The following is an 11,993-nucleotide window of genomic DNA, read 5'->3' as shown; positions in this document are numbered from 1 at the left end:
CCTCCTGCAGTGCCACAACGATGCCACCCGAAGGTTGCAGGAACAGCAACTCATATTCCGCTTGGGAACCCTGCAGCCCAATGGTATCAATGTGGATTTCACAAGTTTCAAAATCTCCCCTCCCCCTACCGCATCCCAAAACCAGTCCAGCTCGTCCCTGCCTCCCTAACCTGTTCTTCCTCCCACCTATCCCCTCCTCCCACCTCAAGCCGCACCTCCATCTCCTACCGACCAACCTCATCCCGACCCCTTGACCTGTCCGTCCTCCCTGGACTGACCTATCCCCTTCCTAACTCCCTACCTACACTCACCTTTACTGGCTCCATCCCCGCCTCTTCGACCCGTTTGTTTCCTCTCCACCTATCCTCTCCTCTATCCCTCTTCTATCCGCCTCCCACTCTCTCCCTATTTATTTCAGAACCCCCTTGCCCTCCCCCTTTTCTGATGAAGGGTCTAGGCCCGAAACGTCAGCCTCTCTGCTCCTATGATGCTGCTTGGCCTGCTGTGTTCATCCAGCCCTGCACCTTGTTGTCACAGTTAAGTATAACACAGTTTTCACCTTCATGTAAATACGGCTGTTCACCGGGAAGTAGTTTCCAGCAACAGGCTCGGTTTGTTTGAGTTGCCACGTCGGCCGGTAATCTCTCCTTGGAGCACAAGGACATGTTAGAATGCAGAACAGTACCTAGATTAAACAAACTCTCTCTCCTTCCAGTCAATCTGTTCAGAGATGTCAGTACACGTCTGGAGCAGGTGGGACTTGAACCTAGGTCTCTCTAGTCCAGAGGTACAGACAGTACCACTGCACCACAAAGCCTTTTAGATAATGAGAAATACTTACTTCTAATCATTCTGTTCAGAGTCATACAGCACAGAAACAGACCCTTTGGTAAAACCAGTCCATGCCAAACCTAATCCCAATCTAAACTAGTCCCATCTGCCTGCTCCTGGCCCATGTCCCTCCAAACCTTTCCTTTTCATAAACCTGTCTAAATGTTGTTTAAACATTGTACCTGTACCCCCATCCACCACATCCTCTGTAAGCTCATTCCACACGAGAACCACTCTCTGTAAAACAAAACTGCCCCTTGTGTCTTTTTTAAAATCTTTCTCCTCACTCTAAAAATATGGCCCTTAGTTTTGAACTCTCCCGCCCTAGAGAAAAAAACCATTGTCATGCACCTTATCCAAACCCCTCATGATTTTTTAAACCTCTATAAGGTCACCCCTCAACCCCCTACGCTGCAGTAATGTTATGACACGCCTGGAACAGATGGGACTTGAACCTGGGTTTCCTGGTCCAGAGGTAGGGACAGCACTATTATACCACAGAGTGTTTTAGATGATTAGTAATATACTGCCCCCAAACAGAAGATAGTTAGTTATGCCTGTTCTTTGACTGCCATTGTGTAATTTGAACTGTCCTATCTCGGGTAGCTCTGTAGCAGATCCCATGTGGAATGTGATATTGATGCTGAGTACTGGTGGGACTTGAGATTTCACTTCACACGCATGGTCAGCTGTGACTCAGTGATAGCCTCTGTCCTCTGAACCCAGGCTGGCCGTCTGAGCACTGGGCTGTAACTGAGATAGTAAACTGACAGCCGTGCTGCTCTCTCTGCCCGAAGTGTAAAAGATCCTGTAGCATTACTGCCCTCTCCTGGGGCCAGAATTCACTGCTGAATCAACACTTTTCTAAAAAAAATATCATTCACAGGATGTGGACATTGCTGGCTGGGTCAGCATTTACTACCTATCCCTAATTGCTCAAACTCAACCAAATCGCTGTGGGTCTGGAGTCACATGTAAACCACACCAGGTAAAGATGGCAGTTTCCTTCCCTAAAGGGGATAAGTGAGCCAGATGGGCTTTTCCCGACAACTAGATTCTTAATTCCAGACTTTTATTGAATTTATCTGCCATGGTGGGATTCGAACCAGGGTTCCCTGATCATTCCCTGGGTCTCCGGATTAAGACCAGTGACAATACCAGTAGGCCATCACCTCCCTTTCTCATCCCTGTTTGTGGGAGCTTGCTGTGTACAAACTGGTTGCCATGTTTCACACACATTGCAATATCATTTTGCAAGTACTTACTGCTTTGTAAAGCAGTTTGGGATGTTGTAAAGTCAGGAACAGTGCTATATAAATGCAGCTCTTTAGTGAATTGGCTATGGTTTCTCTACAACAGCATCAGCTGGTGGCTGGACCCAGTGACTACAGTTTTACAGTTTTACAACTGTTTCCATCCGTGATTTCCCGATCTCACCTTCTTTTGAGGATCTCTCTGCCATTGGAATCAGTGTAGAAAATCCCCTCAGTTTTTAATGGCGTGTCAAAGCGGTTGATAACTTCCTTGCCGATTCTGTCACTAACGTTTCAGAGAAAGAAGGGAAACGGAATTAGACCACAAGATGTAGGAGCAGCAGGAGGCCATTCAGCCCATCGAGTCTGCTCCACCATTCAAAGAGATCAGAGCTAATCTGATAATCCTCAACTCCACCTTCTCACCTTTTCTCCATTACCCTCGATCCCCCTTACTGATTACATATCTGTCTCTCTCAGTCTTGATATATTTAATAACCCAGTCTCAACAACCCTCAGATTCACTGCCCTCAGAGAAGAAATTCCTCCTTATCGCTGTCTTAAATGTGCAACCCCTTACTCCGAGGTTCTGCTGTTTGGTCCTAAACTCTTCCAGAAGGGGAAACAAACTCTCCACATTTACCCTCTCAAGGCCCCTAAGAATCTTATATTTTCCAGTGAGATTTCTCCTTGTTGAAATTAAGCCTGCACTGAACCCACAGAGTAAGGAATAGAGCTGTGAATTTCTGCTGAGGTCCTGCAACACTTTCCCCAGGAGCTGCTGTGTTTAGAGATGGATTGTGCTGTGAATCCTGAATGGCACACACTCTGACAGATTGGCAAAAGGCAGGTCCCTGATGCTCTGTTTCCCAGGTCTGTCCCTCTCACTGCCCCAAGCCCAGGCTGTTACTAGCAGGATATCAGCATGTCTGTCAGGAATTCTAGATATTTACCCGACTGGAATCGGCCCCACAGTCCACTCAAGTTCAACAAACCGCTGGTCTTTGTACAGCCGAACAACTTGGGAGCACCACTTTGAAAAGTTTTGATAAACCTCTTGAAATAAATCGGTCTGCAGAACAGATAAAAGAGAACAAGTTATTATAGCAGCGACATCCCATTCTGAGTAATCTCTCCCACTAACCCATTTCCCAAATCAGTGAGCAGGACTACCACACATGCTTTGTGTGGTCCGCTCTGAGGGAGGTGGGTACCTTTGGCAACACAGCAGCTTGCTACATGCCCCTAATTGCTCTTAAATGACTCGCGAGGCCATTTGAGAGCAAAGTTAAAAGTCACCCACATTGCTGTGGGTCTGGAGGCCGGACTAGGATAAGAATGGCAGATTTCCTTCCCTAAAGGACATTAGTGACCCAGATGGGTTTGTATGACAATCAATGATAGTTTTGCGGTCAACATTACAGACAATAATTTTACTTAATTCCACCAGCTGCTCTGGGCTCCTGGATAAACATGTCCTCAAAACTAACATCACTGTACGGGTGCTTCCTCATATGAGAAATCTTTTGGGCTTAGCCAATTGGCTATCAGGTAGCCACAATGCTCAAAGTATGGCACTTGTATTTTGCAATAAAAACTGAACTAATGGTGTCACACTCCTCCTCACCTGGACTGTGTAAGTCTTCACGTTCTTGGCCACTGGGAAGGGATGATCTTGTTTCGGTCTGAATATATAAGCTCCGGACGCTTGGCTGCTCTCCTCGTCCCCTGTACTGGCGCTGTACCTGCTCAATCCCATTCACAACACAGATTCAGGGACAGCTACAAAACTTCAGAAAGTAACAGCTCTCCTGAAGGCAATACCACTGTGTCGTGCCACAGTCTGGAGAGTGAGTAGGGACAGGCTGTTTGGCTATGGAGTGCTTCACAGCTCAGACCGATTCTGCAATCAGCTGACACCAGCACTTTCAGCAGACGATCAGAAAGTGGAACTGTATTGGAATTATAGTCTCCACAGCCCCGGAGACTGTCATAGAGTCATACAGCATAGAAACAGACCCTTCAGTCCAACCAGTCCATGCTGATCAGACATCCCAATCTGACCTATTCCTGTTTGCCAGCATTTGGCCCATATCCCTCTAAACCCTTCCTATTCATGTACCCATCCAGATGCCTTTTAAATGTAATTGTACCAGCCCCCAATACTTCCTCTGGCAGCTCATTTCATACATGCACCACCCTCTGCGTGAAAAAGTTGCCCCTTAGGTCCCTTTTAAATCTTTCCCCTCTCACCTTAAACGTATGCCCTCTAGTTTTGTACTCACTGCCCAGGCAAAAGACCTTGTCTATTCACCCTGTCCATGCCCCTCATGATTTTATAAACCTCTATAAAGTCACCCCTATTAGGGAGGTTACAGGGACCTTTGCATCATGCCAGTTGAGAAATGGGACCTGTCTCCTGTGTGACTCGGTACCACACCATGAGGTGTGTTTAACCACTGAGCCACAGCCATATACAACTGCTGTACAACTAAACACTCACAGGGAGAGCCTGCAGCGAACAGTGTATGAAGTGAATAAATGTAGAGACAATCTAGCTCCGTGTTACAAATCCCACAGTGATCAGCAGGAACTGAATGGGCCGAAGGATCTTTCTGTGCTCTCAAAGGCACAGTCACAGCAGAGTGTAGGATCCGAAGGCTGATTAACAACATCGCATTAACTGACACACAGAGAGACACGATAGGAAGTTACTCACCAGTGGAAACTCTGAGAAACGGGTAGAGAAAAGTTCTTGAGCAGATTCTCAATCCCACTGATGAGACCGGTGTCTGCATCAAACAGCACTCGAATATACTGCATACAGAACATGAGAGCAGTATTGGTGGCTGGGTTACATTGTTAAACCCTTCAGTGCTGGCGATGGAATTTTAATGGTTGACACGTATCAAGAAACCAGAGTCTCCCAGGCTGGAGGTCCCCAGCAACAGCAGCAGGGAAAGAGTTCACCTCCTTGGGGAGTGAGGCTATTCAACTACACAGGAATCATGGACAGGCAGGCTCTCTCTCCTCCCCACACCGCCTCTCACACAGACAGGCAGACTCTCCAGTGGACTGGAATGGGAGAATTTTCCCCAGTTTTCCGAAATGATACAAACTGGTGGTTTGAGACTCAGCCACAGACCATGGGGCTGGCTGTTCGCTGCCAAGGGTTTGGGGTTCGCCATGTGGGGTAGGGCTGGAGTCCTTAGCCCTGAGCTCAAGCCTCACCCGCACTGTCAAATGTACACGCGCAGCTGTCCAATGAAGCACAAAATATTCGCTGTAATATCCTTGGGGGTGGGGGTTTGCCGCGGATCGTTTCTGAGAAGCGAGTGATGTTAATCTGAAATGTGCAGATTGAGCACATTATAAAGGGAACATTACAAACATGAAGTGTGGGACTCTGTCAGAGAGCTCTCTCAAACAGTTGGCAATGGGTACAGTGTGCTGAATGGCCTCCTCCTGGGCCATTTGGGTCTGAGGGGAAATATCCTGTGGGCTCTCACTGGAAAAGCTTAGGGGCACATACCCCTTCCCAGATAACTGCACCCCTGTATCAAACCCTAGACAGGTGACAACCGCATTCTGAGTGCTTACCTCGTTTTCAATGGTGAGGCCTGTTCTCTGATGCTGCTGTTTGCTCGCTGAACTGGTCAGTGTGCTGAGCACGGGGCTACCCGGCTTCCTGGACACGCTGTACCTGCTAAAGCCCAGTGCTGGTGACCTGGCCTGGAACACCAACTCATTAACTGCGTAGCCACGGTCTTTCCTCAGGAGCTTCGTAAAGTTCGATACAGCAACCACCTGAGACACAGAGAGAGTGACGCAGAGAGAGGAAAAAAAAAAGTGTGTTAAAGTTAGAGAGGTTTAGAGACACAGAAAAGGAGACAGGGACAGACAGCTTCAGAGAGACGGAGATGCAGAAAGAGAGAAGTTATCAATTCATTCCAGACTTGTACATTATATTTATAACAAACATCGTTACATGTTGCAAATCGAAGCCTGCAGCTTCAGAGTAAATCACTGACAACAGCATGCATTACACTTACAAGTCTTCAGACATATCCAGGTAGTTATTTTAAAAAAAAGATGTTTGTTTGAAGATTTTGGTTACCTGGCTTGGTACCAAACTTGCTTTGGGGTCATAAACTGTATAGTCAGTGCCATTGACTGGGATTCTCACGTACACACTCACTGCTCTGGCCAAGGGGTTGTACACAGTAACTGTAAACTGCAGATAGAGACATAGCAGGGGATCATCAACTTTACATCCTGCCAAACCACCACCACCAACAGCCAGTAAATAAAAAGCAAAGCAAGACAGGAACTGTTACTGAAATATAAATGACGTTTACTGAGGTCCAATGGTATGATGGACAAGGGGTTGGTAGGGAGACTGGACGGTTTGGGAAGGGAGGGAGTGAACATTGACCTTCGATCACTCACTTCACTAAGTTCTTCGATGGCGGGGCAGACGCTGATGTTGAGTTTGTCACAGAAAATGAAATTCTGTTTCATTCCACTGAGACTCATTAGAGCGTTGCTAACCAGCACCTGCAAACACAAGAAAGCAAAGACTAAAACAAGCAAAAACCCAGAAGAACTGCAGATGCTGTAAATCAGGAAAAAAAAACTGAAATTTTCTGGAAAAGCTCAGCAGGTCTGGCAGCATCTGGGAAGGAAAAAACAGAGTTAACGTTTCGGGTCTGGTGACCCTTCCTAAAACAAGCAACACTGGACTAACCTTCAACAGCAAAGCCCTTCACTTTGAATACAACTTTCCTGATCATAGCCATTCACAATGCCCCAGCGTTGTCTGGTGTGGAACGTGCTGAGGTGGGAGATGCTCATTACATGGCGTAAATGTCACCAAGGAAGGGTCACTGGACCTGAAACGTTAACTCTGATTTCTCTCCACAGATGCTGCCACACCTGCTGAGCTTCTCCGGCAACTTCTGCGTTTGTCTCTCTACGTCTTTATTGTGTCAAACTCAAGTCTACACATCTCCTCCCCCTCCGACTCCACATCCTCGGAGCTATCGAGTTGCTTTCCCTCAGGTCTTTCCTTATTGTCTCGGAATGAGAGCCCACTTTTCAAAATTTTGTTGGAATTCTCGGCTCTGGAGTATTTTGAACAATCGGTCATCGAGCACATGCAAGACTGAGATCGACAGGCTGTGGGGCACATCAAACTGTGGGGAATGAAAATGAAGTAGAACATCATAGAATCCCTACAGTGTGGAAACAGGTCCTTCGGCCCAACAAGTCCACACTGACACTCAGAGCATTCCACCCAGACCCATCCCAATCTACACATCCCCAAACACTATGGGCAATTTAGCATGGCCAATCCACCTAACCTGCACATCTTTGGACTGTGGGAGGAAACCGGAACACCCGGAGGAAACCCACGCAGACACGGGGAGAATGTGCAAACTCCACACAGACAGTCGCCTGAGGCTGGAATCAAACCCACGTCCAGGGCACTGTGAGGCAGCAGTGCTAATCACTGAGCCAGCGTATCGCCCGAAACCAGCTCCTATTCTAGGAAACGGCAGAGCAAGCTCCGTGGGCTGTAGGACTCGTGCCTGCTCTTGCTTGTTATGCTCCTTGCCTGGCTGTAGGCTTCTGAAAACCAACCTGGGTGTCAACTGACAAAAATTCAGCCAGCGACTTTCCCCCATCAGCATCACCTTATGGCCCTCGGCTTCTCCATCGAAGCTGTGGAGGGTCAGATCTGCTCTTACCTCACACTGATCCCAGCCTTTGGCCAACTTCTTGGCGTAATCATTTGCCACGTGTTGCTTCTCTGTCCCAGAAACAGCATCGTGATGCTGGGCCACTGCCATAGCCTTCCCTAAGTATAAAATACACGTCATTACCGCCACACTCTCAAAACGGACATTCTTAAACCCGAGACAGGGGCAGCAAAGGACACAGCAACACTACACAGAGTAACGGTTAATAACCTGTCATAGAGATCACAGCCACCTCTGGCTCAGTATCTCACTGATCACCAGCACTGAGATTCAGCACTTAGCTCTCTCTTTCTTATAGAAAACATAACAAAGACATGACTAAAATCAGGAGCTTCTTCTTAATCACGTTGATGCTTTTGGTGCAATTTGCCCAAAAAAAATCAAAACCGATTATGGAAGTTCTGGTGCAAATCGCATCCAGTGCAAAATCACAGGTCGATGGACACTTGCACACATTTGAAAATCCACACGTTGGGTATTAACCGCAGCACAGACCTCACCCACAGAGGGAACTCATCAGGAATTGGATGTGGAGATTGAAATGGAGTGTAGGCACTCATGCATCTGTTTGTAATAATAATATCTCCCAAGTGTGTACTCTGTGCAGGATGAGACAGCTGAGGAACACATCGCCTGTGCCTAGTGGTGTAATCTCGGGCTTTGCTGTGATACAGACGGCGGTGGGGTAGCGGAGGTGGGGAGGTCAGGTAGATCCAGGAGTAGGACTCACTCAGCACTGAGCTGTCTCCAACACCAAAAGGACCACTGCGAGAATCAGAAGCTGCCACAACCTCCAGCTGGTTGCAGACCTAGAAAGGAAGCAGATGTCGAGAAACAGGAACGTGGCAATGACTACACGAAGCCTCACAACTCGCTCATGATTCACAAGTTCTCCTACATCAATTCCAGTTCATTATGGAGTCAGGGCTGTTCCTCAATCTCCAACTCACATTCCTGCTTTCTCCCCATATCCCTCCACATCTTTTTTTATTTATTCATTCACGGGATGAGGGTGTCGCTGACCAGGCAGCATTTATTGCCTATCCCTAATTACCCAGAGGGCAGTTAAGAGTCAACCACATGTCCGGAGTCACATGTAGGCCAGACTAGGTAAGGATGGCAGTTTCCTTCTCTAAAGGGCACTAGTGAACCAGATGGGTTTTTCCAACAATCGACAATAGATTCATGGTCATCATTAGACTCTTAAGTCTGATTTTTTAAAAAATTGAATTCATATTCCACCATTTGCCATGGCAGAATTTGAACCCAGGTCCCCAAAACATTTATTTATGTCTCTTGATTAACAGCCCAGAGATAATACCACTAGGCCATCACCTCCCCACCTTTCACTTCTGGATACTGATCCCTTTCTTAAACATATTCAGCGATTTGTCCTCCACTCCCTTCTGTGATGGGGAGGTCCACAGGTTCATTGCTGTCTGAGCTTCTGCCCAGGTCCAAAACGGTCTTACCCCGCCCTCCCCACATCAGAGAGTGAGTCCAGGTTCTGGAACCCATTCCCATCCTGTCCCCGGGGACCATCTTGCCGACACCAGGCTGTGCTGCTTTATTAGGATTTGAGAGGTTTTATTAAGAGCATTGCGCTCCCCCCACCAACACTGACGCCCCTCTCGTTCTGTGTCTCTTTGCAAAGCGGGCCTCACCTGGAGGAAGTTGTTACTCAGCCTCTCGTACCGTTTTAAAGCTGGACGACTGGTGAAATAACCCGTCCAGAACTGATGGGGCCCATCCGCATAGGGGAAAAAATCATCGGATTTCACCGACCTATCAAATGGGAAAAGCATACAGTTACACAACTGCTTCCACATTGCTGACAACACAAAATGGTGGCCATAGCTCAGGGCTTACATTTAATAACATTTTAAACTGATTTTTAACATAATTTTGTGTAAAATTAGCTGAATTCCCAATGGCAGAGTTTATAGTGAGTGAGGAATATTCAGTTTGGTAACAATAATGAGGCTGTGACAGGAAGAATGTGTTATTATTGGAAGTTATTTGCAGTTAGGGTTCAGTTTGCTCAGTTGGCTGGACATCTGGTTTGTGGTGCAGCACGATGCCAACAGTGAGGGATTGATTCCCATACCAGCTAAAGTTACCATGAAGGACACTCCTTCTCAATGTCTCCCCTCGTCCAAGGTACGGTGACCCTCAGGTTAAACCTCCACCAGTCGTTTGCAATAAACGTACTCACAAAGTCATAGAGTCATACAGCACGGAAACAGACCCTTCGGTCTAACCAGTCCATGCTGACCATAATCCCAAACTAAAGCATTCCCACCTGCCTGCTCCTGGCCCACATTCCTCCAAACCTTTCCTATTCATGAATTTGTCCAAATGTCTTTTAAACATTGTAACTGTCCCCACATCCACTACTTCCTCTGGAAGGCCATTCCACACACGAACCACTCGGTGTAAAAAAAAATTGCCTCTCATGTCTTTCTTAAATCTTTCTCCTCTCACCTTAAAAATATGTCCCCTAGTCTTGAAATCCCCCACCCTAAGGAAAAGACACCTGCCATTCACCTTATCTGTACGCCTCATGGTTGTATAAACTTCTGTAAGGTCACCCCTCAACCTCCTACACTCCAGTGAGAAAAGTCCCAGCCTATCCTTATAACTCACACCCTCCATTCCTGGCAACATCTTGGTAAAACTCTTCTGAACCCTCTCCAGCTTAATAACATCCTTCCTATAACAGGGAGACTAGAACAACCTCAACATATTGTCCCAACTGCAGTACTCAAAGGTCTGAGCAATGAAGGCAAGTGTGCTAAACACCTTCTTAACCACCCTGTCTACATGTGATGCAAACTTCAAAGAATTATGTACCTGAATCCCTAGGTATCTGTTGTACAACACTACCCAAGGCTCTACTTTTAAATGCACAAGTCCTGCCCTTGTTTGTTTTACAAAAATGCGATACCTCACATTTATCCAAATTTATCCATTTACCACTTTTCAGCTGACCCAACTGATCAAGATCTCTTTGTAATATTAGATAACTTTCTTCATTGTCCATTATACGACCAATCTTGGTGTCATGCACAAACTTACTAAACATATTCAGTGTGATATCAATTTTAGTTATGGAATACTAAGAGACTTCACTGACCATCTGGGCTGATTCAAATTGGGAATTAGTTTGTGAATATTTCGAGAAACACAGCAGGTCAGGCAGATACAGAGTTAATGTTTTAAGTCCATTATGACTCTTCTTCAGTTCTTCAGAAGCATTAACTCTTGTCTCTCTCCCCACTGATGCTATCAGACCTGCTGAGCTTCTCCAACACTATCTGAAGACAGACCCTGATCTTGTCTAACCTGTATTCCTATTAATGAGACTAGGGCTGCCGCTACCTGAGAGACAGTGCGTTAGTTAGAATCAGTGCTCTCAGGCAATGGAGGGGAGGTTGCAGACACACAGTTTGAGACTCACCAGGTCAGGTTAGCCCTGTTTAACTGATACAGGTAGCAGGACGGGGTGGAGTACAGCACATTGATGTTACTCCCAGTCTTTTGCTGTTCAGAAACAAACAAGAGGTTTTGGTTAATGTTGCCAGCTTCCAAAAATCTACAACACTTCTCACAAGTTTTGCCCATTAGCTCGGCACTGGCTAGGGTTTTGTGGACCTGTGTGTTTCAAAACCACCAGGAGGTTCATTGGCTGAAGGAGGATATTACCAGAGTAACAACCTCTGACCTGACAAAACTGACATTCCTACACAGTGTCTGTCACATCCCTGCAGCTTCCCAAAGTGCTGTCCCTGCTGCATTGTGGGAGACACAGCACTGATGTATGCACAGCAAGCTCCCACAGGCAGCGCGGTGACCACGAGTGAATGACCTGCTTCAGGCACCTGTTCAGGGATAATGCTGACAGGACAAGGGAAGTGAGGAAGCTGCCATATTGCTATCCAACAGCCGACAAATGATGCTTGCTAACGGCTGGTTCGCATCCAAGGGCTTATAGATTATTCATGGCCAGGAGATACTACCCAGGGGTCTTTACATTTTGATGGGAATGTGATCACTGACAGCATTTAGTGTGTGGGTGTGTGTGTCTCTGTGTGCGTGCCTGTCTGTGCGTGCGTGCCTGTCTGTGCGTGCGTGCCTGTCTGTGCGT

The 11,993-nt window shown here is 46.9% G+C and overlaps 1 protein-coding gene across 1 annotated transcript; it reads right to left on the bottom strand.

Moving 5' to 3' along the window:
- Positions 1-524: 524 nt before the first annotated feature.
- Positions 525-11,588, bottom strand: LOC109916012 (mannosidase, alpha, class 2B, member 1; the record flags this gene model as incomplete). Its single annotated transcript, XM_048593944.1, has 12 exons — positions 11,307-11,588; positions 9,511-9,631; positions 8,577-8,655; positions 7,835-7,944; positions 6,534-6,641; positions 6,202-6,318; positions 5,685-5,891; positions 4,804-4,901; positions 3,712-3,829; positions 3,038-3,156; positions 2,269-2,370; positions 525-647 (listed from the first exon to the last, which is right to left on the bottom strand). Coding segments are annotated over exons 1-12 (1,466 nt in total), but the record flags the coding sequence as incomplete, so codon positions are not given.
- Between the last annotated feature and the right edge of the window lie 405 nt (positions 11,589-11,993).

The sequence above is a fragment of the Rhincodon typus genome, unplaced genomic scaffold (assembly GCF_021869965.1).
Source record: "Rhincodon typus isolate 14 unplaced genomic scaffold, sRhiTyp1.1 hic_rhity00004713, whole genome shotgun sequence".
NCBI classification, from domain to species: Eukaryota; Metazoa; Chordata; class Chondrichthyes; order Orectolobiformes; family Rhincodontidae; genus Rhincodon; species Rhincodon typus.
Note: the sequence above shows the minus strand (reverse complement) of the source record. Positions and strands in the feature narration are given on the sequence as shown.